The sequence below is a fragment of the Camelus bactrianus genome, chromosome 5, assembly GCF_048773025.1.
Source record: "Camelus bactrianus isolate YW-2024 breed Bactrian camel chromosome 5, ASM4877302v1, whole genome shotgun sequence".
NCBI classification, from domain to species: Eukaryota; Metazoa; Chordata; class Mammalia; order Artiodactyla; family Camelidae; genus Camelus; species Camelus bactrianus.
This window is the reverse complement of record NC_133543.1, coordinates 53,080,847-53,103,883: the sequence shown is the minus strand read 5'-3', so window position 1 is coordinate 53,103,883 and position 23,037 is coordinate 53,080,847. Positions and strand designations below refer to the sequence as shown.

Here is a 23,037-nt window from a genome sequence, read left to right as displayed (position 1 = left end):
CCCAACTTGGCTCACGGGAGGGATGAGACTTGCCTAGCTATTCTCAATCCCCGCTGATGAACCCCCTGCCCATCGTTTTGTGTTCTGATTTCCTGTTTTATTTCCCTGTAGTTTTGACCCCATCTGCTTTCTATCTTTCTGGCATTCCCCAATATCTATTCCATTGCTAGCCCTCTCATTTTCAATGTTGTAGCAGATTATCTTATTTTTCTTCTGCTTTAGCACATTATGGTGTTTGGGGTTGAGATAGTAGATGCTTCTGTTCCATCCGCCATCTTGATCCATCCTCACTAATACAGTGTTTAAAACTTTTGTAGCCTTTCTTTTGTTCCAGTTAATTTCCTTGAAAGGAACTAGTGTTGCAGAGGCTCCTAGGCTGGTCCTAAAGTTACAAAATGTGTTGTACTACTAGCCATTCACAGAAGGTATTATTTACAACGAATTACTGAAATATCAGCTCTATTCTGTGCTTCCTAGTATGTACAATTTTGTGATGAACTTATCAATGCTAAAAATCAATTCCTAGCAGTGAATACTGTTAGGGGTCATAAAATAGAGTATTCAGTAGGAACCAAATTTATTTGCAGTGAAAGATTATAGAGACCATAGAACTATCTTAAGAACTACTCATTGGTCAGCATCATGGCAGTATAAGACATTCTTCCTTTTTCCCCCCTTTTAAACAGTGAATTAGACATCCATCCACGAACAAAAGCTCTATGGGAACAAGTACCATATGCCAAGGGACCTGGTAGGAGTTTTGCCCACTTGTAAATCCAGTAATAGGCAGAAGTTGGTATGGGTTGTGGAACCAGCAAAACTCCCAAATCCTCTTGCCCCTGTCAGGAAAAAAAAAAAAAAACCTGAAGAGTGCTGACTGGGGCAGATACACATGGATAGGAGAAAATCTGAGAAATCCAAACTTCCCAAGGGAAGGTTCCACACCTCCATTGGAGGAAAAAAAAGTTTGGTTGACAGTAATAGGAACTTTCCCACTTTACCAGACTTCCCCCCAACACTGCATAGGACTGAACTACCCAGTGATGGTGACCCCTCCTGTTAGGGAAAAGAGGAGCAGTGAGTTGAGTGCTCAGCTACCCTAGTGGGGAAATACAGCTGGGGAAACCCATTTCTCTCCAGAAGTATCCAAAGTACTGAGGTGGGACTTTGATGACTGGGGGATGATCAGGAAAGAGGCAGATAAGAATATCAAAAGGCATTAAAGGAATACAATTCCTGTTGACAGCATTCAGAACTTTAGCAGGAAGTCTTTAGCAGAACTTTAAGCACAAGCCTCTGGGAATGCGTCACCCAAGGATCACCCTCCTGGGTCCATAGTGATCCCCAGTGCCCCAGGTGCTACACTCACACCTCCCTACACTCTGTAGCCAGCTCCTGTGCGTTCCTGGGGTGCAGCTGTAAGAGCAAGTCCAGTGAACACTATCAGAAAAACAGGTGGGCAAGGGAGAAACCACTTGAGCTGTGGCGCCACCTTTGGAAAACAAGAGAGGTTTCCAGGAGTCAGTCTGGTGAGTGGTTAAGAACCAAAGAAGACGTAAAAGCTTAAGATTTCTGCCACAGAAGGGAGCAAGGAGAGTGCAGCAGGTATTCCTATATAAAGGCAAAGAAACCCCCAGATACAACAAGCACCAAAGGAAAGAACAGTATACCCCACCTGGAGCCAGCCAGTAAAGATTTAAGGAGATGCCAGCCACTTCCAGTGTGAAAGCAGCAATGCCAAGCTGAATGGAATATGAAAAATCAAGGAAACATGTTATCACCAAAAGACAATTTTCCAATAACCAAGCTCAAAGGTATGGAATTTTGTGGTCTAGTTGATAAAGAATTTAATGAGCTACAAGAAAACTCAGACAATTCATATGAAGTCAGGGAAAAAAAAATACATGAACAAGTTGAGATATTTACCCAAGGGATAGAAATTATTAAAAAGAACTAAAATTCTGGTGCTGCAAAAAATTCAATGAAGCAAATGAAAAATGCAACAGAGAGCATCTGCAGCAGACTAAAGTAAATGGAAGACAGGATATGTAAGCTAGAGGACAGGAATTTTGAAATAACAGCAGAAAAAAGACAAATGAAAAAGAGTGAAGAAAGCCTATGCTGTCTATGGGATTCCATCCAAAGAACAAATATTAGAATAATCAGGGTTCCAGAAAGAGAAGAGAGGGTGAAGGAGCAGAAACTTTATTTAAAGAAATAACAGTTGAGCACAAACCTGGGGAGAAATTAGGATATCCAAGTTCATGAAGGTAACAACCCTATGATCTCAATGCAAAAAGACCCTCTCCAAGACACATAATAATGAAACTGTCAAAAAATCAAAGGAAAACAATTCTAAAAGCATCCATGGAAAAAAAGATGGTAACCTATAAAGGAACCCCCATTAAGCTATTAGCAGATTCCTCAGCAGAAACCCTACAGGTCAGGAGAGAGTGGAATGATATATTCAGAGTGTTCACCAAAAGAAAAGAAATTGCTGGCCAAGAATACTCTATGTGTCAAAGTTATCTCTCAGATATGAAGAAGAAATACAAAAGCTGAGGGAGTTCATCGCTTCTAGACCTGTATTGCAAGAAATGCTGAAAGGGGTTCCTCAGGCTCAAATGAAAAGACACTAATCAGAAACATGAAAAACAAAGGAAAGTATACGACACACCAGTAAAGGTAAATATACAGTCAGAAAACTCTAGTTCTGTAATAGGATGGTTTGTTAACCACTTTAGTATAAAGGTTAAAGGAGATGAATATGAGAGATAATTATAGCCACTATAATTTGTTAGTGAATATAGAAGTAGATTCACAAAAGATAATAATGAAAAGGGGAGGCAGAGCATACCATCCTTGAAAATCACCAACTTACAAAGGCAGGCAGAAACAGAGGGAAAAAGAAGCAATGGAAATATAAAACAACCAGAAAACAGTAAGATGGCATCAGTAAGTCCTTACATATCAAATATAAATGGATTGAATTCACCAAATCAAAAGGTACAAAGTATCTAGATAGATTGGGGGGAAAAAAAGACCCAACTATATGCTGCCTTCAACAGACTCACTTCATGAAGGCTCAAAGTTGCAGGATATAAGGATATAAAATAAGGATGTAAAATCAGCATACAGAATCAGCTGCATTTATAGATGCCAACAACAAAACATCTGAAAAAGGAAGAGAACTATCCCATTTACTGTAGCATCAAAAACAAAACATTTAGGAGTAAATCTAACCAGCAAAATGAAAGATCTGTACAATGAAAACTACAAGACCCTGATGAAAGAAACTGAAGAACTCACAAACATGAAAAGATACCCTGTGTTCATGAATGGAAGAATTAATATTGTTAAACTGTCGATACTATTCAAAGCTATCTATAGATTCAATACAATTCCTATGAAAATTTCCACAGCATTTTTCACAGAAATAGAAAAAAAATCCTAATATTCATATGGGACCATAAAAGACCCCCAAATCGCCAAAGCAATCCACAGAAAGAAAAAAATCCAGAAATGCCACACTTCCTGATTTCAAACTATACTACAAAACTATAGTAATTAAAACAGTATGGTGCTTGCATAAAAAGACACAAAGACCAATGGAACAGAACAGTTAGCCCAGAAATAAACCCCTGCATATACGGTCAACTAATATTTGACAAAGGAACCAAAAACAATGGGGAAAGGACAGTCTCTTCAACAAAGTGTTGGGAACACTGGATAACCACACGCAGAAAAATGAAATGGATTCAATACTTAAACATAAGACTCAAGCTCATAAAACTCTTAGAAGAAAACATATGGAAGAAGCTCCTTAATGTTGGCCTGTGCAAAGACATTCTGTATATGACACCAAAAGCACAAGCAACAAAAGAAAAATCAACGAGTGGCACTATATCAAACTAAAAAGCTTCTGCACACCAAAATACAAAATAAAAGGAAAAGAAAGGCAACCAATGGAATGGGAGATAGTATTTGCAAACCATGCATTAGATAAGACGTTAATATCCAAAACATATAAAGAACTCATAAACTTAATAACAAAAACCCAGTAAGCTCTGATTAAAAGATGGGCATAGGAATTAAATATACATTTTTCCAAAGAAAACATCCAGATGGTCAATAGGTACATAAAAAGGTTCTCAACATCACTAACCATCAAGGCAGTGCAAATCAAAACCACAAGATACAACCTTATACTTGTTAGTAGAATGTCATCAAGAAGACAAAAAGTAAGTGTTGTGAGGATAAAAGAACCCTTGTACACTGTTGGTGGGAATGTAAATTGGTACAGCCACTACGGAAAACAGTATGATGTTTCCTCAACAAGTTTAAAATAGAATTACCTTAAGATCCAGCAATTCCACTTCGGGTATATATCCAAAAAAATGAAAACAGGGTATAGAAGAAACAGATACATGCATTCCTATGTTGCAGCATTATTCAGCTAGTATTCATTAACAAATCAGGTTTTGACTGTTTTCTGGAATCATTGTTTTGGATGCAATGAGACAGCAGAGATCTGTCAATCTAGATGTGAGTTAGAGAAAAGCTACTCCTGGAGGACTAATCTGAGAGCTTCCTCTAAGCCTAGCAACCACACACAGGTCCCCAAGGACTGAAGCTCCTCTTTCTAATGACTATCTCCCTGCAGTAAGTACACGTTATTGCCAAGGGGACTGACCCTAGAGAAGAAGGATGGGTTCTTCACAAATTGTAACAGTTGAGTAACTGTTAATTCCCAAATTGCTGTGGAAGTGACTGATTCCAGTTCTGCTACTATGTAGCTCAGTGGTCCTGAACCAAGTTTGTTTTCTCATTGATTTGAAAAAGGGGTTCCACCTCCTCTTTTCTAAGGCTCCAGATACTGCAGTCCATGTATAACTAGCATAAAAGCAACAGCTGAGTACAGGCTGGAAATTCAGTGAGTCTTTTTTTTCTACTAGCATAATTTGTAGTTTTACCATGGACGGTAATAAAACATTCCGAGGAAAAGTATCATTAATTAAGAGCAATTAATATTTTCCCCTCAGTTCACTGCTGTTCCTAAACATCTAAGGGTTCAAACTGTGATGTGATTTCTTACAATTAAAAAAAATTTCTTGAACACCAAGCCACTTAATCCTTAGAAGATTAGCTTGTTACACTGTACAGATGGCTGCCCCAAATGGTCTCTCTCCAGTCTTGTATTCTTAAAAAAAGAAAGAAAATCCCTTATTTGTGTGGTGCTTTCATAGTTTACAAAAGTCTTCACATGCACAATATCTCATGTAACCTTCACAGAAAGCAAATGTTTTCCTCCCCAGATGAGAATACAGATCCTTGTTCCAGGTGACAGACATTACTGGTAACGGAGGGTGTCAGGAATAGAACTTGGGTCTCTTGAACCCAGTGTTCTTTTTCTCAGATACCAAGCCACCCTTAAGTATAAAAGATTTTGTTCCAAAGCATTTCTGTTACTTTGTTCAGAAAAAAAGTTGCTGAAAAAATCTAGTACAAAAATTCACAAAAGATAAAATTACTCGCCATCAAAGCCTTACCGGTGGTACACCTGATTCCAGCGCCGCAGCCCGGTCTCTGCGCGTTCAGCACCACGCAGGTGTGTGCTGCACCCTACACAATCACCGCCCCACAGCTTTCTGACCAAATCAAGCACATTAAAAGCGAGGCAGGATAATACATTACCACAGACCTGAATAAATGACCTCACAAAGTGAAAAAGACCTTTCTGAAAGCTTACCTGAGTGCAAGCTGTTCCATCCTCTGACTGGGAACTGGTAATGGAATATTAAGAAGCCAACACTGAGATTCCTGCTATGAAACTAACAGCAAAAAATACTGTAATTTTAGAAAAGTTTGTAAAAGACTGCTGATTGGCTATGTTGAAACTATCAGTGGCTAGAAGCTACATACTGAAAACTTAAATACCAAAAATCCATTTGAACTTTAAGAAGTTGGGGGATTGTGAATGTCACAAGCAGAAAGAGAATCTGCACATATAAAGTCCAACAAAAGATCTGAGACCACTGGCGCACTGAGAAAAGTATTACAACGTGATGACTATTCACAGCCGTCCACTTGGCATTCTTGTTAGGATTATAGGATCCATCTCTAAAATGTGTTTCTTATATGTTGAAAAGGATTTAAAAATTATAATATACTAAGTGCAAGCCAATTATTACCTTTTTAGGGCATTAAAATTGAAGAAATTGGTTAAAAGAATGTTAATTCTCTACTTCAAAGAAATACTGAACATGGGTGTTCTTTTCTTCTTGACTTTGAGTCAACTTTCCAATTCTTGGTAGCACTAGAGGCCCCAAGAATCTGTAAACCAGATCTCTTAATTATTTCCCAACACTTTTAAATCAGTCAAAAATAAGATTCCCAGTCATTTTCCCCAAACCTGTAAAGTCCCTAAGTTGCCTAGCAATCAGCAAGATGATAGCAGGAAAGCAAGAACTCCTTTCTTGCATCTATGTGGCTTGGGTGAAAAACTCTCAATAGGAATCCCATCACTACATCAAAACGAGGCAAAGCTGATGGCTCTTTACCCTCAATTTAGGCCCAAGATTCAGGCATAACACCACCACCTTGGGAGCTATGTCCTGTTTGAAACAACTTGGTTCTCACACCCACTGGGCAGCTGGGGCTGTAAAAGGAGTTCCATTCTCTCCAATATAATTAACCTGTACCACTTTCTTCTAATTATAAAATATCACAATGCCAATGTTGAAATACTGGGGTTGTGGGAAAGACATTTAAAAAGCATTGCCCAACAGAATGAAAAGATGGAAAATTGTATCCTTCACACGAGATTTTCAGCCACTCATTTGAGCCCTTCCTTTTCATGCGGTTCAAGTGGCAGAGGTTACAGTCTGTAAGTACAGAACAGAATGAATGAACATTCTTACACTACTGAAAAACTAGGATCATCCTCAACACTACTTTTCTTTAGTTCAACCCCTAAATTTTAAGTTATCCACTCCTTCAATACACAGTAGCTCAGCATTGTTGCAACAACATTTTATATCTAGAGATTTTCTAAACTTTGTAGGGAACTAGATCTCTAAACAGAAGGGTAGCTTCTACCAGAATCTCATTTTTTTGGTTCAAATGATACCAAAAAATGATTATTTCTGAGATTTACTGCAAGGTACTATCTGTAAAACTGAGTATTCTTGAACACAACCAAGGATAACCAATAATCTTTAACTTCTCATTCAAAAAGAGAATAACCAAACAATAAACAAAATAAGAAATTAGCCAGAAAGCTATGGCTTGTTTCTCACTCAGAAAAAAGTGTATATATATATACATATATATGTGTGTGTGTGTATATATATATAAAACTGGTAACAAATAAGGTATAATTCCCATAAGTGGATTTTTTTTTATTTATAGGTTTTCATCTCTAAAGCAGTGAAGAGCTGTGCTACACGTTTCTAGTCAGCTTAATCTGTCGGAGGACTTCCTATCAATATGGACAGCCTCAGTACTTTCTCTTTTGCTATTATACAGTCAACTTTAAAAGGCAGTTCCTCATATTAAATACATGTGTTCCTAAAAATGTAGACTCAAGTTAAATGGGCAAAGGTCTACACTTCATTTTGGGGGAAAGTTATTCTCAAAAAGCAAAAACTGTTTGGTGATTAAGTATTTTACAAATACTTACCAATTTTATTCACACTCGGGTACATCAGCTTGAGTCCAGTGAGCATTTGAATTTGCCACATCTTTTGATTTCTAACCTTAATCAGAATTGTTATCCCCTTTTCTAGTCATTTTTACAAATGGAGGGCAAGAATATAATATTTTAGTGATTACATGCGTTGTTCTATACTAAGATAGTGTGACCCTGCTGAAATTGAATTTTTGACTTACAGACATTGCTAACATGAGCTAACTTGAGATATTTGCCTGCTGATATAAAAAAAAAATTTTATCTTTGGTATATAATAGGCAATTTTGGGGTGTTAATTTATGAAAACTGAATATATAAAAATGAAGAATTGCTTGAAGTGACCACAATGAATTTTAGAGCTAGAAGGAAACTTATAAATCATCTAATCCAAACTTAATTCCTAGAAAAAAAGACAGACAGATGGGAAGACTTGGTTGGCTAAAATCACACTTCTCATGAGTGCCAGAGTGGGAACTAGAGCTTGGATCTGATATTCCTGGTCAGTTACTCCTTGCACTACACAATACTCATAGCTAAGAAGTGTTATAACTTGGAAATTTATTTCCCAACATCTTTGTTAGGTTAAAAAAAATCAAACCAAACAAAAATGTTCAAAACCTAGTATCTATTCATTCTTCCAAGTTCATATTCTGTTGAATAAATGACAGTTAAACTCTAGAAGGACAAAAGGTCAGCATCAAGGAAATGGACAACGTAAGGCAGATAAAATGAATATCTGAGCATAATCCTTTCCTCTGGTCCTAAAATAGCTTGATTTCAACACAAATGCTTAGATATTTGCCACTTACCTTTCAGACTTGTACACAAGATTGTGGTAACAGATTTCAAGATGTGGAGTTGATTCAATGACAAAATTCATTTAAGCACTTTCCTTCATGGCTACTGCAAGCATGAAATCAATTTCTCTCAAAGGCAGTTTCAGTCTCAGAGGGCTCACATACTAGTAATCTCACTCTGAAAATAATAGGCAGCTTTCTGTTTACTCTTTAAATGTATCTTAGATGGAAATAAAATAAGGGAGTAAAACAAAAATTAACCTAGGAGAAATTTTTTTCACTGACAGATTATCTAAACATCAGTTCATAATACACTGGGAAATCTACAGTATACTGTATGGTATGGTGTATTTAAGGCACAAAATTTTACGAGATTTGAGGTGGCTGCTTACAAAAGGAGCTTAAAGATATGAACAAACGACACTTTATAAAAGACAGGAAATTTTTAATTGCAAGGAGTAAATCAAAATGAAAATTTGAAAAGTTAAAGCATATTTGTTTTTATTTATGGATAGTTATCACATGAATTATAGAGAAAAAAGAATGTCAGAATAGAACTGGATAGATGTATGCATGCTATGGCTAAGAATAAACAATGTTCCTACATATTATGGTTAGTGAGACCATTACCAGTATAACAGGGAATTGTGATTATTTAAAAATACGCAGAACTTATTTAATCTGTGCTCTTAGAAATAACTGTAAATAGTGTTACACGTTGAAAAGAATTCAAAAAGAATAATACTAAATATACACCGGTGTATAAGAATTCAGAAAAGGCTGCATTCTGGAAAGTCAATCAGCTGTATTAAAAATGACACAAATCCAAAACAAGATGCATGTTATATAAAAAGGGACACTGTCAGATTTGCTTGCAGCATTATATCCACACTTTAATCCCCGAAATTTCCTTTTAATTATCATTCAGACAGGAGCATGCAAATAATCTTAGGATCTACTTAGTCTTCCCCAAATCCACTAAGGCTACATATTCTCTTTTCAGGAGCTAAGCAGGTATTCGGGTAGCTGCTTCCTCCTCTGCATCTGCTCGGTTTGCATTAATTTCTGCAAGTGTTCGGCCAAATCGTGCCCATTCATCATTTCGGGGGACAGCAATCTGCTGTTAAAGAAAAATACAATGTTTTATGTACACTGAAATAAAAGATCATCTTACCCACTATTATTCAGTTTGTTTTCAAATAGTTTTTTCATTAAAAAGTAATAATTGACCTGAATGGCCTTTCCATAATTACACAGACTATTCTAATGATTTATAACATTTCCAAACAAAAGACAGTGTTTGTGAAGTGTATTGTGACAGCTTCAGAAATGACTTTGCTATTATCACTATCCATGCAAAAGAGAATGACAATGATGCTCTGTAAGTATAACTCCTATGCAGCATCTCATGGATTTTGCTGATGGGCTGGAATTCCTTGCAATTTTTTACTTCTTGCACCATTCCTAGTACGAAATCGTTTTTGAAGCATGGGTTCATGAGAGCTGGTTTCTTTTAAATATTTATTTTTGTTCGGAATGTAAGACAACCTTTCTAGATATCTTCATTTCTTCATCAAAAGGTATACAACTTTACCACTTTAGTGATGTACCAACAGCAAAAGTGGAAAGGTGGCTTGTGATGCTTGTGCCTACAGCAGTCGATGATCAAACGTTTCTGACAACTGTCATAATATAGGCGGAATCTGACACTGCCATATTAGGGCACAAAGCATTCAGTGTAGTAAATGGATGTGCCTGCTTCTACATCTACCACATGAGTTTAGACTAGATTGGGCTGTGATATCCAATACAGTAGCTACCAGACACGTGACTGTTTACATTTATATTACTTAAAATTAAATAAAATTAAGAATTCAGTTCTTCAGTTCTACTAGACACAGTTTTAGTGTTCAACAGCCAAATGTGGCTAGCAGCTACCATACTGGACAGTACAGATACAGGGCAAGTCCATCTGTGCAGACGGTTCAATTGGCTGCTCTAAATGATTCAGTCTACCGCCCTCCAGATTCCATTGGTAGAGGCTGTGGGGTTTCCTGAGAGGACGAGGAACAATAAGGCACAGCAAAAGAAAGTGACCACGGTGCCGGCAAGGGCTAAAGCGGAAGAGATCACTCTTGGGCACTGTATACGATCAACTCAAGCAGTAAAGATGAGAGAGCTGCAACTCAGCCTGCTGGGTTTAATCATAATGGTTCTGCAACAAGACTCAAGGAGTCAGGAGTCACATTTCACACAGTCATCAGATAACTCTCAAAAGATAATACTTTTGATTTCCACTACCTGGCCCAAACAAATCTACAAACGCAGAAAAATAAAATCTTAATGTCAATTCTATAAAGCCCCGAAGTCCAACTGTAACTCTAAATTTCTTCTGCCTGTAGAATTTCTAATTTCCAGCCATGCATGCTTGAAGGTACTGCCCAACATACGATTATTACCCTCAAAATCTGTTGCATGGGGACACAGCACATCCAGTTAGAAAGAAAATTAATCTCAAGAGTTGCTTCTGTGGTGAAAATAAGTTTTATCTCTACAATCATATGGTTTATACAATTCATAAACTTCAAAGACTAGTTTTAGCCACACAGATACTGTTGCTACAATGCTGTGAAAGCTAAACAGATGTGTCAAAATTATAGGCAGTGAGCCCCATACCTCTCCCACATCATATATAACAATCTGTCCTTCAGAATCACCCACGGCAATCTCTCTTCCAGAATGGGTCCATCTTACACGATTAAGAGCAGGATTACCCTCCACAGAAATGCTGGCAGTTGGCACCTAGAGTCATTTAAAATATAGGGCAGTGTTAAAAGTTTCATCAGGATTTCTATAAACATGTAAAACAGTAATTCTTTCTTCAATCTGGTTACTTTTTTAAAACAAAGATGAAGATAGATAAAGAGTTTTCCCAACTTTCTTCCTGTTCAGTGATACATTCTGAATGACACTGTAGTCAACCCTTGTAAGTGGTTTGGGAAAATAAGCCCTTATGTAAAGAAATTTTCACATGACTGGATACATCATTTTGAAAGATCTTCTCTTTAATAAAGGATCCCTTGTTGTTTTAACTTCTTTAAGAAGTCAAGCTGTTTGAAAACAGATGTCCAAAACCTCATTTAAAGAAACATCACAAAAGCCTTCATAAACAGATTATGGTTCAATTTTAGAGGACAGGAATTACTTTTGTAGCTTGCATCTCTGTCAGCTACAACCTGTGATTTGACCCACAGTTCCTAGAGACAGTTCATACTGAAGGTGCAGTATGGGTCTGTTCAAAACCCTAGTTCCCAGGAACTGTCTGGAGCATGGCAGGATGATGGCACCAGTACAATCACCTTGGAATCTGACTGTACATCTCCTATGCTGAGGGAAAAGAGGTTATTTGCCACATGCAGAGCAAACATTCAGTGTTTGACTCAGACTAGAATCACAATAACATTAAAAAAAATTTTTTTGAAATCTGATTAAAAATAATCCTTCTGACACCAGTCATCCCCAAATGATTTATTTAACCCTCCAGAATGTCAAAATTGTTGTAAGAGAAAAAGTATAACTTGGATATATTCTTTGCATTCGTGATTACAGGAAAGATCCCAATTTAATTGTAACACACATGTCTAACACAAAAATCCAAAATAGGAAAATAAAATTGGTATTACTCTAGGTAGTTAGAAATGTATAATCAAGTCCAATCATCTAGCCAGGGCTTAATACCTTTTCCGAGCAGTTAGTGAATGCTCCTCCTTGAACTACTAAACAAGCATTAAAATTCTTACATTTCCAATATGTAACTTCTTTGTCCTGTATTTTCAACTATTTCACTTCAAGGGATTTTGGACACTTGCCACTAGAAATATGAAGAGCTGTAGGAAAGAGTCGGTTTTGGGAGGAGGCACCAAGAAACTTTCTTACTATCATGTAGAAATTACTTTTTACTATCATGTAGAAATACAGAACTCTAACAACACTTTAAGCCTCTCTACATTGGTAAAAATAAACATGATCAGAAATAATAATAGCTGCAGTGAAATTTCATTGCCAGTAAGCGATATCAGTATAGCAATCAGGAAATCTTTTGATGGTTTCTATATTCATTTTACAGTAACACTGTTTTCAATCTTTCATGGAACATGTCATCAGAATACATTTTCCTACATTCAAGTAAGGTGGCTAAGACTAATCTTTATGGATGACATACAGGTTCTATCAAGGCTAAGAGAGAATTCAGAAGTTCAGAATTAAGGTTAACATACATCCACAGTCTGAAACTACCTGCTTTCTAGCCTATGAATGAACGATATCCCAGTTGCCTTGTGAATGAGACTTTGCCAGGACACTAGGGACATGATAGTGCCTCTCAGAAGTAAAAGGAAATGCCCCAGTGCTCTTGGCAACATTATTTCTCCCTTCAGTTCTGCACAGCATGCTGTTTATTATTTAGGGTACAAAGCTTATTTGGTTTCTTTGTGATGAAGCTACAATCACAGAGCCCTTTTACATTCCTTGGGATAAAAGGAATTTCACAAATTATTCAATAAATCTCCAATTTTCTATTTTTCAGTGCAATTTTTGTTATCTTCCAGCTCACCTCTGTGTCATTATTGAGATTCCACAAATCCAGCCTTCCCATGCCATCCACACAGGCGAACAGGGCTGGGTGGGTGGGTGACCACATAACATCATAAACATAGTCTGAATTATCCTCAAATGAGTACAAAGGCTTGTTATTCTGAAAGGGAAAAGTTGACTTTTAGCACAGTCAAAATATAATGTACATTCAACAGGTATGACAACATTTTATGATATTTAACTCAGCCTAGAAAAAGTTCCTGTAATTTGTTTTACTACACAATTACCTGGAATTATGAACTAAGAACCAACAACTGGACTGCATTTTCTTTTTAACTTGTATTCACCAAACAGTTTTAAAAAGGAATAAAATGTGCTTAAAAAACATTGATCAATGACAGGATTCTGGGAAGACTTTTGGAGTCTCCTCTAAACCTCCCCATAAACCCAGACAAAGCAATGGGGATAGCAGAACCAGAGATTCACAGACAACATCTACAACAAAACCAAGAGACAAAGCTGCAAACATAAGCAGGTGGAAAGAGACCTCTAACAACGGCGACATCCTCACAGTACATCTGTGTGGGAAGAAGTATGGGAAGGCACGAGGGCTTCTGACAGCTGGAGAAGAGCCTCAGAGTCAACGGCAGACACTCACTGGACAGGGTGGGGGCCAGTGTGAGAACAGCAGCAGAGACTAGGACAGGGAGTTCAAGACAATTCCATTTATAAATAGTTACAAGCAGACTCCAGTGTGATATAAGCCAGGTCTAATGGTGCAGTCTGAACCTGGTAAGCTCACAAAATTAACAAACCAAAACTCCCTTTCAAGATAAAAGTCTCACTGAAAAGAAACTGCTGGGAGTAGAATCCAAGTTGTGGAATACAACACAATAGGGACAAAGGAAAGAGAGAAGATTCAAATAAAGGTGGTGGAGAGGAACAGAAAAGGTACCTCTCAGAAAGTACAAGATAGATAGATACATATCCACTTTGCAAAAAACACAGAAGAGAGAGCTTTAATCTAGACAATGACACTAGAAAAGCTATCTGCCCATTCCCCCTCTCCTAAAAGTAGAGAAAAACTCATTTCACTAGTAGACAATAAGCAACAAAAAGAACTGCAGTCCAGTATCACACAAAGTTAGTATGTCAGATCTTTAGTAACAATGTGATGACAAGGGAAAGAATACTCTTTTCAACAAATGATGCTGGGACAACTGGATATACACACGCAAAAGGATGACGCTGGACCCCTCCTTCCTCACACCATACATAGAAATTAACTCAAAATATATCTTAGATCTAAATTTAAGAAGTAAAACTATAAAACTAAGGAGAAAACATAGGAGAAATCATTGTGACCTTGTATGTGGCGATAGTTTCTTATATGAGAAAACAGAAGCACAAATGGCCAAAAAATTAAGAAATAAAAAGTAAATAAATTGGGCTATATCAAAATTGAGTATCTTTTGCTTCAAACACCCCCAAGAAAGTGAAAAGACAATCTATATAATGGGAGAACATGTCTGGAAATCACATCTCTGATAAGTGACTTGTATCTAGAACTTTTACAACACTTTAATAAAAAGTTAGGCAACCCAATTAAAAATTAGGCAAAGGATTTGAACAGAGATTTCTCCAAAGAAGATTTCCAAATACAAATAAGCACTTGAAAAGATTATCAACATGATTATCCATCAGGAGAATGCAGATCACAATGACAAGGAGATATTTTCACACCACCAGGATGGCTGTAATAGAAACTAAAAACTACTACATTTTAAAATGCACATTTTAAGAGAGTGAATTTTATGGTATATGAATTGTATCTCAATAATACTGTTATTTTAAAAAAGAAAGAAGAGATAAAGTGAATTTTTTAAAAAGTCACAGAAAAGATTAACAAAGATCTGTAATAGGCTCTAAAAAAGAAAAGCAAAGCAATATTGTAGAACAAACACAAAAATAATAATTTAAGAGAACTCTCTTAAAATAAAAGACAGCTTGAAACTACATATTGAAGAGTATTCTATGTATCTAGGAAAATGGACCCCTTAAAAAAAAATCATTTGAACACCTAGATTTTTTAAGAAGACCAATTCATGAGCAAAGCAAAGAAAATCAGATTTTCATCTGACTTTCTGGCAATGCCTTTTGCCAGAACACAACAGAGTAACACAATTAAGGTAATAAAAAAAAAAGGCAAATTGTGGCTTTTATATACTGGCAAACTGACCTTCATAAACAGATGCACTTGTGAATACAGGAATAATGCACCAGCAACCACCTCCTGCGAAATCTACTGCAGAATGAGACTCAGACGACCAAAACAATCAAAGAGACATCAACGTCAGGACTAGGGGACACCGAGTGATTCATGAGGGGGTCAGCTTCTCTTTACAGAACTGTAAACAGTCTACAACTATAGCCAATAATATGAACAATTCCATAAGAATGCAAAATCCAGACTGTAAGAAACTAACAGGACAGCTGAGAGGATGAACAATCTACAACTACACTCAACAGTATAAATGACCCTCACAAACATAATGTTGAGCAAAACAGCCAGACATGAATAAGTACATGTTATGTAATTCCATTTTTATAAAATATGAAAAATGTTATATGTAAATTAACATTAAAACTTATATTAAAAATTATATTTACAATGAAAAAGAAGATTGCTAAATACCTCAGAAATCATTAGATAGAATATTTCATCTAATCAGTGGACTATGATGCAGCCAGAGAAAAAAGCAGGATGCATTATAACTGGGTAAAAGATTGTATTAAAAATAAAAACATAATAAATGGCAACATGTTCCCAAATTTTTAAAATGTGATTAGAAACTTTTTGTGATTTTTTTTCAAGTTTAATTTAAAAAACATAGTCATCCAAGAATTAACAATTTTCCCCCTCAAAGAGAAATAAAGCACACACACATATCACCGAACATTGTTTTATAATACGTTAATTTTATATATGATACTGCAATCAAAATCTCAAGTGGATCATTTAAAGTACTTTTTAATAGTAATATTCTTTCTTAACTTGAAGAAAACTGCCTACATGGCAGAGAGACCATGGTGAAGAGCTGAACAAGGGCATGGGAATTACAGAGCAACCGATAACTAGTTTTAAGGCTTTGGAGAAGCTGTCTCATCGTTCCAGGCCCCGATACCCTTATTAAGAAAACAAAGATTCTGTATCAGTGGTTCGGAATCTTGAGTATACACTGTAATCCCCCTAACTCTGGAGGGACTTAAAAAATTTTGTCTTGCCTGGGTCTACGTAGATATTCTGATTTAATCAGCCTGGGACGCCAGGTGAGCACTAAAAGTTTTTAAAAGTGCCGAGATGATTCTCATGTGACCAAAACTGAGAACTGCTGAACTAGGTGATGTCTAAAGGTCGCTGCAACTCTAGTTCTTACAAAAAAAGGGTTTGTAAACATATCTGCCCAAAGAATGAATCAAAACAAAGGGCTTCTTTGAGTGATAGACAGCATTTGAATAATCAAAGGCAGCTTACCGCAGTACAGTGGTGAAAATAAACACAGTATGGTCAAAGGACAAGACTTTTTACATACTTTTTCTGAGTTCTTTACAGTTAGGTACTAGGTTGAACAGTGTCACCCATCCGTGCCCCACCCCCCATCCCCAATGTCCATCCCAGATGTTAAATATAACAGTATTTGAGAAAGGGGGCTTTACAGATGTAATCAAATTAATCTGAGGTTATATGCTGAGAGTAGGCCCTAAATCTAGCATAACTGTCGCCTTAAAATAAAAGAGAAAAATTTAGACAAGACAGAAATTGCCACCAGATGACAGGCAGAGACTGGACTGACACAGCTACAAGCCAAAAAGCACCAGGATTGCTGGCCACCACCAGAAGCTAGGAAAGAGGCACAGAACAGAGGGACAGATTCTCCCTCAGGGACTCCAAAAGTCACCAACCTTGCCAACATCTTGATTTCAGACTTCTAGCCTCCTGTGAGAGAATAAGTTTCCATTGTTTTAAGCCACCAAGTTTGTGGCACTTTATTAGGGCAAACAGGAAACTAAGACAGTAATTCTGTATTTTTCTGGGGTAACTGGGAAGTTCTAGATTAATAATCAAAAGAGTCCCTTATAGTAAATACATGAACATAACAATAAGGTGCTCTCCAGATAACTGGGAAATAAATACGTCCTCACTTGAATCAGAACAGAAATAAACAGATTCTCCTTAGAAAGAAGTAATTCCAAGGTCAGAAATACCTTTCTATATAACCTGACTGAAGATACTAACTTTTTGAGAAGGAATATGTGTCTATTAAAAGCAATGGAAATATAAAGAAGCAGTCTTACAAGAAAAATGAAGATAGTACCCAATTCAACAGTGCTTCAGGAAAAGAGCCTCAGCCAACGGATTCTGAGAATTACCACCCATGGTAAGGTTATCTCTATGTGAGGATGAATGAATCAGACTATCTTTGCTTGATGCCATTAAACATTCAAATTAGAAAACTTCTTTTGTTCCAATTCCTTGCTCACTAAGCAACCTTCTGATTATAATTTGGCTTCCCATGTGGGTTGTCTACAGCGAAACAGTGAGTTGGTCAGGTCAGCATGAGTATCTATGCCTTCTGGCAGTTGTTTCTCACTCTAAATTAATAAATTGACCTTCTCCAATGATTCAGTGTCTTAGGAGCCTGTGAGTTCTAGTCAGCACTCCCCAGATAATCAACTCTAGTAGACTGACAAAACTGGGTTTCTGAATATGCAAAGGGTAGGCTGGACACTAGCCAGCAGCAAGTTACTGTGGGAAATGCTGCCACAGAGGACTGGGACCTGATGGTCAGTCAGCACTCCCCAAGAAACACCCTAACTTCAAAGCATCAAGCATTTTTAAATTTTTAATTTGTCTAATATGTACATAGTTGCTATTATAAGCATCAGTAACATCTCTTTAACCTTATTTTAATGCTGGTATTCTCTAAGAGTTAAACAGGTAAGCTATTCAAATAAGGAGAATTTAAGACATCAGAAATTGTGAAAAAAAATTTTAAGGTGTATATGGGCTACAAAAGTCTGAGAACTACATTAATGATTCTAAGAAATACATTAATGATCATAACTTTGTCACTTCATGCTAAACATGGTTCTGAAAGGCATTTGTTCTGAAATATACTGAGCATACATTAAAACATTTTGTTCCCCAAATAATAATTCTTACATTTTAAGAGTAATCTGTAACCAGTTGGTTACATGTGGTTGGAACAATAAGCTCATTTACCAAGTCTAATCCTACTCAAGCTCTTATGGAATCCTCAGGTTACCTTTAAGAAACTTCTATTCCTCATGTATTTTTCCTACCATTTTTCAGGCCTGCCAAAATGCTTCTGTTGTGAATTTTCAAATTTAGTATTTTGAAAAGTTAACAGTATTCTCCAAATGTATTAGAAGCAATGTCTTGGTTGGTTTAAATTAAACTTCACCAATGTGGAAAACCTTCTGTCTTGGTTTATCATCTTTACTAAGAATAACTCAGTTCAAAAAAAGTAATGAAAACAATTTGATGATCCAGAACTCTGTCACTGCATTAAAAATTCCTGACTAGGCAAAAATTAGAAGCAGACTACAGAAGTAAATTACTTTAAACTAAATCTGAGTCAGTACCAAATTGAGATTTCTAGGGATTTTTTTTTTGGAGGACTTATAGAAAGGGAGAAAAAGAACAAACTTGTTTTGCTATTGGGGCAGAGCCAGAGCTTAAAGGATACAAAGATAAAGCAATATCAAATGATTCATTCTTTCAGTTTACGGGAGCTCAAACCCTAGAGTCAGAAAACACTAAAAAAGTAGAGGCAGATAATAAAAACTTTAAAGTTTGTTAAATTCATGAATGTGAAGATACTCGTTTAAAAAGACTAAAATGGAATTGGAACAATGCTTTTAAGATGAAATTATTTAAAAACCTTGCCTGTCATTCACACTATTGTGTTGTAAAGCAGAGTCTGTATCAAGTTTTTGGCAGGGTAGAAATGAATACCAGCAACACAATTAACTATAAAGCATAAATCCAAGACTGAAACAATGACACTGGGAGCCACATACGGCCAGATTAAAAAAACAGTAACAGATTGTTGCTGTCTCATCCTTCACAGAGTAGAACTACTTGTGTGTAGAAAAGTTAGAATAAAAGGTAATTCTTCTGATAAAAGTTTTAGAGGGCTCTCGGGCATATATAACAACACCCTGTTCTGGGTCGGCCCATCCTTCGGCCATTAACATCGGAGAGCTATGTATGTATGTGCGTGGGGGCTCTCCACGTATCATGGCTGAATGAATAAATGAGTCTTCTACAGGAAGCTCACAGAAGGATGCAATGCCTAGCCCAATTAACAAAGAGATACGCCTGCCTGTCACTCTTATTCAGAAGGCAGTTCTACGGTGAATACAGCAAAATACAAGAACAAAAATTATCAACCACCAATCAACCAGCTGTGTAGTACCATAAAAGCAAGCATCAATCAGTCTGCTATCACAGATAGAAGTTCTGTTCTTGTTTAGGCAAGATGAACTCTCCACTTTCCAGTCCAGTTTGGTAATGAATGGAAGCGTTAAATTTAAAGCTAAAAGAAGGCTGGCAAACTGAAGCCCTGAGATATCAAAAATCATAATAAATCTACAAACAGACAAAAGATTCTTTTCAATTACTGAAAAAGGAAACTGGCCAACAATCTAAGAAAGCTGTAACACCTCCTGTGTCTATATAAAGGATTACTAAAGTGAAAGCACATCCAAAAATCTAGCCACTTACATGGCTGCCTGCAGTCTAGAGAGAACTAGTTGGCCTCATCTAATTGTGTATCTTGCTTTGGTTTTACTAGCTGGATTATGCACTTCTTTGCTTTTGGTTGTGAGAATCTTCTTCCTTTTCCTTTTTCCACTGCAAAAACCTTATTCAAAGAACAAAATTTCAAGAACAACCCAGGAAAGAAAACAGAAAATGCATTCAGGCTCTGTCTGATCCCCATGAAGGGGAAGAGGAGGAACGGAATGACAATTGTTAAGTGCTAGACACTGTGTTAAGTACTTTTTATATGTTTCCTTCATTAGACTTAAGAGCTATTTTTATGCCTACTAATTAATGCCAAACCTGAAAACACTCAATTTTAAAAGGCAAGCTTTTAGAAGCAAAGTTTTCTAACTCACTTCCTACTAGACTGAAAGAAAGCATCAAGAAAGGGCAAGAGTAAATAGTGAGTTCATCCCAGATTTCTGAGGCCAGCATTTGATAATCAAATATGAGTTCACTGTAATAGTGATGAGTATCTCTTAAGAGAACTAGGTTTTCTCGGAGAAACTGAAGAATTAAATAATGTTAGAAAAAGACAGATGGAAACATGAAAAAAATACAGCTTAAAATTTAAAGAGATCTGATATTTAAAATATGCAGCTTTGCCAGCAACAACGTTAACACTGCAGAAAAGCTAGATAGCAAAGTCAAGGCACTTTAATTTTTAAATGGGGTCAAATGAAACTACAAGGCCTATCATGGGAAGAAACGTCCCCTAGTTGGATTTGCTTTGAGACTTGCAATGAGGCAGGGCAATGTCACATTTATCTGGAGTGCTAGAGGACCAGGAAGCACTTTGTAACATAAATGCCTTTTCTGAAGCTCATTAAAACCCAAACTACTCAAAATATTTATTGTGGAAAACAAAAAAATATGTATTTACATAGAGTTATTTACACAATACTTTCTTAATAACTGAAGTTTATTATGTATAGCTTTATTGTACGGGACTACTGTACATCAGTGTTCATGGCTTTTCTCCAGTTTCCAGCAGTTCTGTGAGCCACTACAGTTCTGAACGGCCTCTAAAGGCTCCCCAAATAGCAAATGCACAGCTTTTGTACCGGGCTGTACGACAGCTATGTGAGTGCCACGTGAGCTCCTCAGGGGCTTTTCCCTCAGCTCAGTTTAGGGTAAGCAGTTCTGTGCTTGAAAAGCCTGAAGTGGTGGGAAGACTGGTCTTGGTTATATGTGGGGTTACTACACTTGTCAGCATACTTTTAAGAAAAACTACAACATCCAGTTGCTCACTCATGTTCTGTGTAACTTACTGAGTGTGATCTATCAGTAAATCATTCTAAGCTATTAGAAGGCTTTTTGTCTTTCGCATGTAGTATTAGAGCACCACCTTGTGTCAGAAATCTGAGCACATGAGCAGACATGTTTTTGAATACCTTAGTTGTCCAAAGTTTTACTGTCCAGTCAAATGATGAAGTGACAAAAAGATGTGAGAAGTCCACTGCTCCAACAGCTGCATGACAATGGATGCCAGTAATTGGTCCTTGATGTCCCTCAAACATCTCACTGATTCCAGCTTTGCTATTTCATAAGAGTGAAAATGTTAGGGAAATCTCTTGTAGGTAGACCACTTATAAATACATGTTATGGGCTTATTTATTACACTTTGACATAATTTCAACTTAACTCTGTGCTCATAACACATCAGAATAACTTCTGTTGAGTATTACTCCATCCAGATTTGATAAAACTACTAGAGCAGTAAGTACATTTTGGAACCATAAACATCATGCTATTGATGACAGAACTCAAAAGTCTAATATCTGAGGTTCTGAGGTGATGGAATGGAGACAAAGGGATGCTACATGGAACAGAGAAAATCTGGCTACTTTTAAATCAAAAGCTTTAAAGTGGAGGTGATCTGTATTTGAGATGAAATCTGGACATTCAATTTTTTTTTTTTAAGGAAGCAATTGATAAGGTACAGCTAGACAATTTCAAAACAGATTGAACAGCAGGAGAAATACTAGTCAATTTAAAATGTGTACGTGACATTACTGTACAATTATCAGAGGGACTGAAGTAAGGCTCAACATCCAAATAAACTGAAATGGGAAACTGGCTGAAAAATCTTAATTTACAACTTTAAAGGTCAATACATGGCATGTGCATTTTGTATTTGTAATTTCCTTCAACTAACTCCTGTGAACATGTGCACACTTAAAAAAATCACAACATACCACAAGCCTCAAAATCCAGAACACACCATGATCCAAAATAACCTTTCATTTAAAAAAAGTATTTAAGTTTTAATTTTATATGCCTGAGCTTAAATAATTTGACACAAATAACGAGTGGCTCTAGGACAGATTTCTACTTGAATAAGAGGCAATTTGTTTTAATGAGATTATTCAAGAGAGAATTTTAAATAACTGCAAATTCCAGTTTAGATTTACCTGCCATGGCGGCATGCTGTGTACACAGAACCTTCTTCACTCCCAACAACAAAGTTGTTGACATCTCCAACGGGGAAAGACATAGATGTCACAGCTACTGCCTTTGACTGTTTATGAACCAATTCCATGCTATCCTACATAATAAGAAAATTGACATTATTTTGTAAATTTGTAATTTTTAATTTTTTAAAGAAAAATTTCTAGTCTTAGTTTGTAAATAATTCTTTTATTATACTATTTATGTAAATTTAGTTTGACTAACTGAAACAGATTTGAAAGTAAAGTATCTATATCACAAACTATTTTTAATACATGTTTAGGTTTATAAACTGTTACTATAAAATATTTATAAACAACATAAGCTAGGGTTTATATAGACTTAAAAAAAAAAACCCAACATTTGCCTCAAATGTTCAGTTTTTCAAGTTTAACCTACCTGTGGATGGGAAAGCATGTCCAGACTCCATGAACAAATTTTTCCATCAGTAGAGATGCTAATCAGATTGTGAGCATTCTGTGTTCCAACAACATTTACACAATAGACAGGATGCTAAAGAAAGAGACAGTAAAGAAGTTTCTGGGATTATCTTACCAAAAAAAGAAATAATTTTTACCATATAATCATAGGTATTCAGTTTCATATCCAAACAGTCTCATAACTTGAGGGCATTTTTAATGTGAAGTCCGATGCTA

The 23,037-nt window shown here is 36.5% G+C and overlaps 1 protein-coding gene across 7 annotated transcripts in view; it reads right to left on the bottom strand.

Annotated features, from left to right (window-relative positions):
* Positions 1–8,962: 8,962 nt before the first annotated feature.
* The window catches only part of DYNC1I2 (dynein cytoplasmic 1 intermediate chain 2), a 46,131-nt gene continuing 32,056 nt past the window's right edge, over positions 8,963–23,037 (bottom strand). For 5 of the 7 annotated variants that reach the window (XM_045520914.2, XM_010960677.3, XM_074363886.1 and 2 more), the window contains 6 exons: positions 22,781–22,894; positions 22,345–22,478; positions 21,325–21,469; positions 13,100–13,240; positions 11,164–11,289; positions 8,963–9,607 (listed from right to left, as the gene is read on the bottom strand). In XM_045520914.2, coding sequence (XP_045376870.1) covers positions 9,494–9,607; positions 11,164–11,289; positions 13,100–13,240; positions 21,325–21,469; positions 22,345–22,478; positions 22,781–22,894 — 774 coding nt within the window. In that variant the 3' untranslated portion in view covers positions 8,963–9,493. The remainder of the gene's footprint in view (positions 9,608–11,163; positions 11,290–13,099; positions 13,241–21,324; positions 21,470–22,344; positions 22,479–22,780; positions 22,895–23,037) is intronic. The other 2 variants (XM_045520913.2, XM_045520918.2) reach the window with 1 other exon arrangement.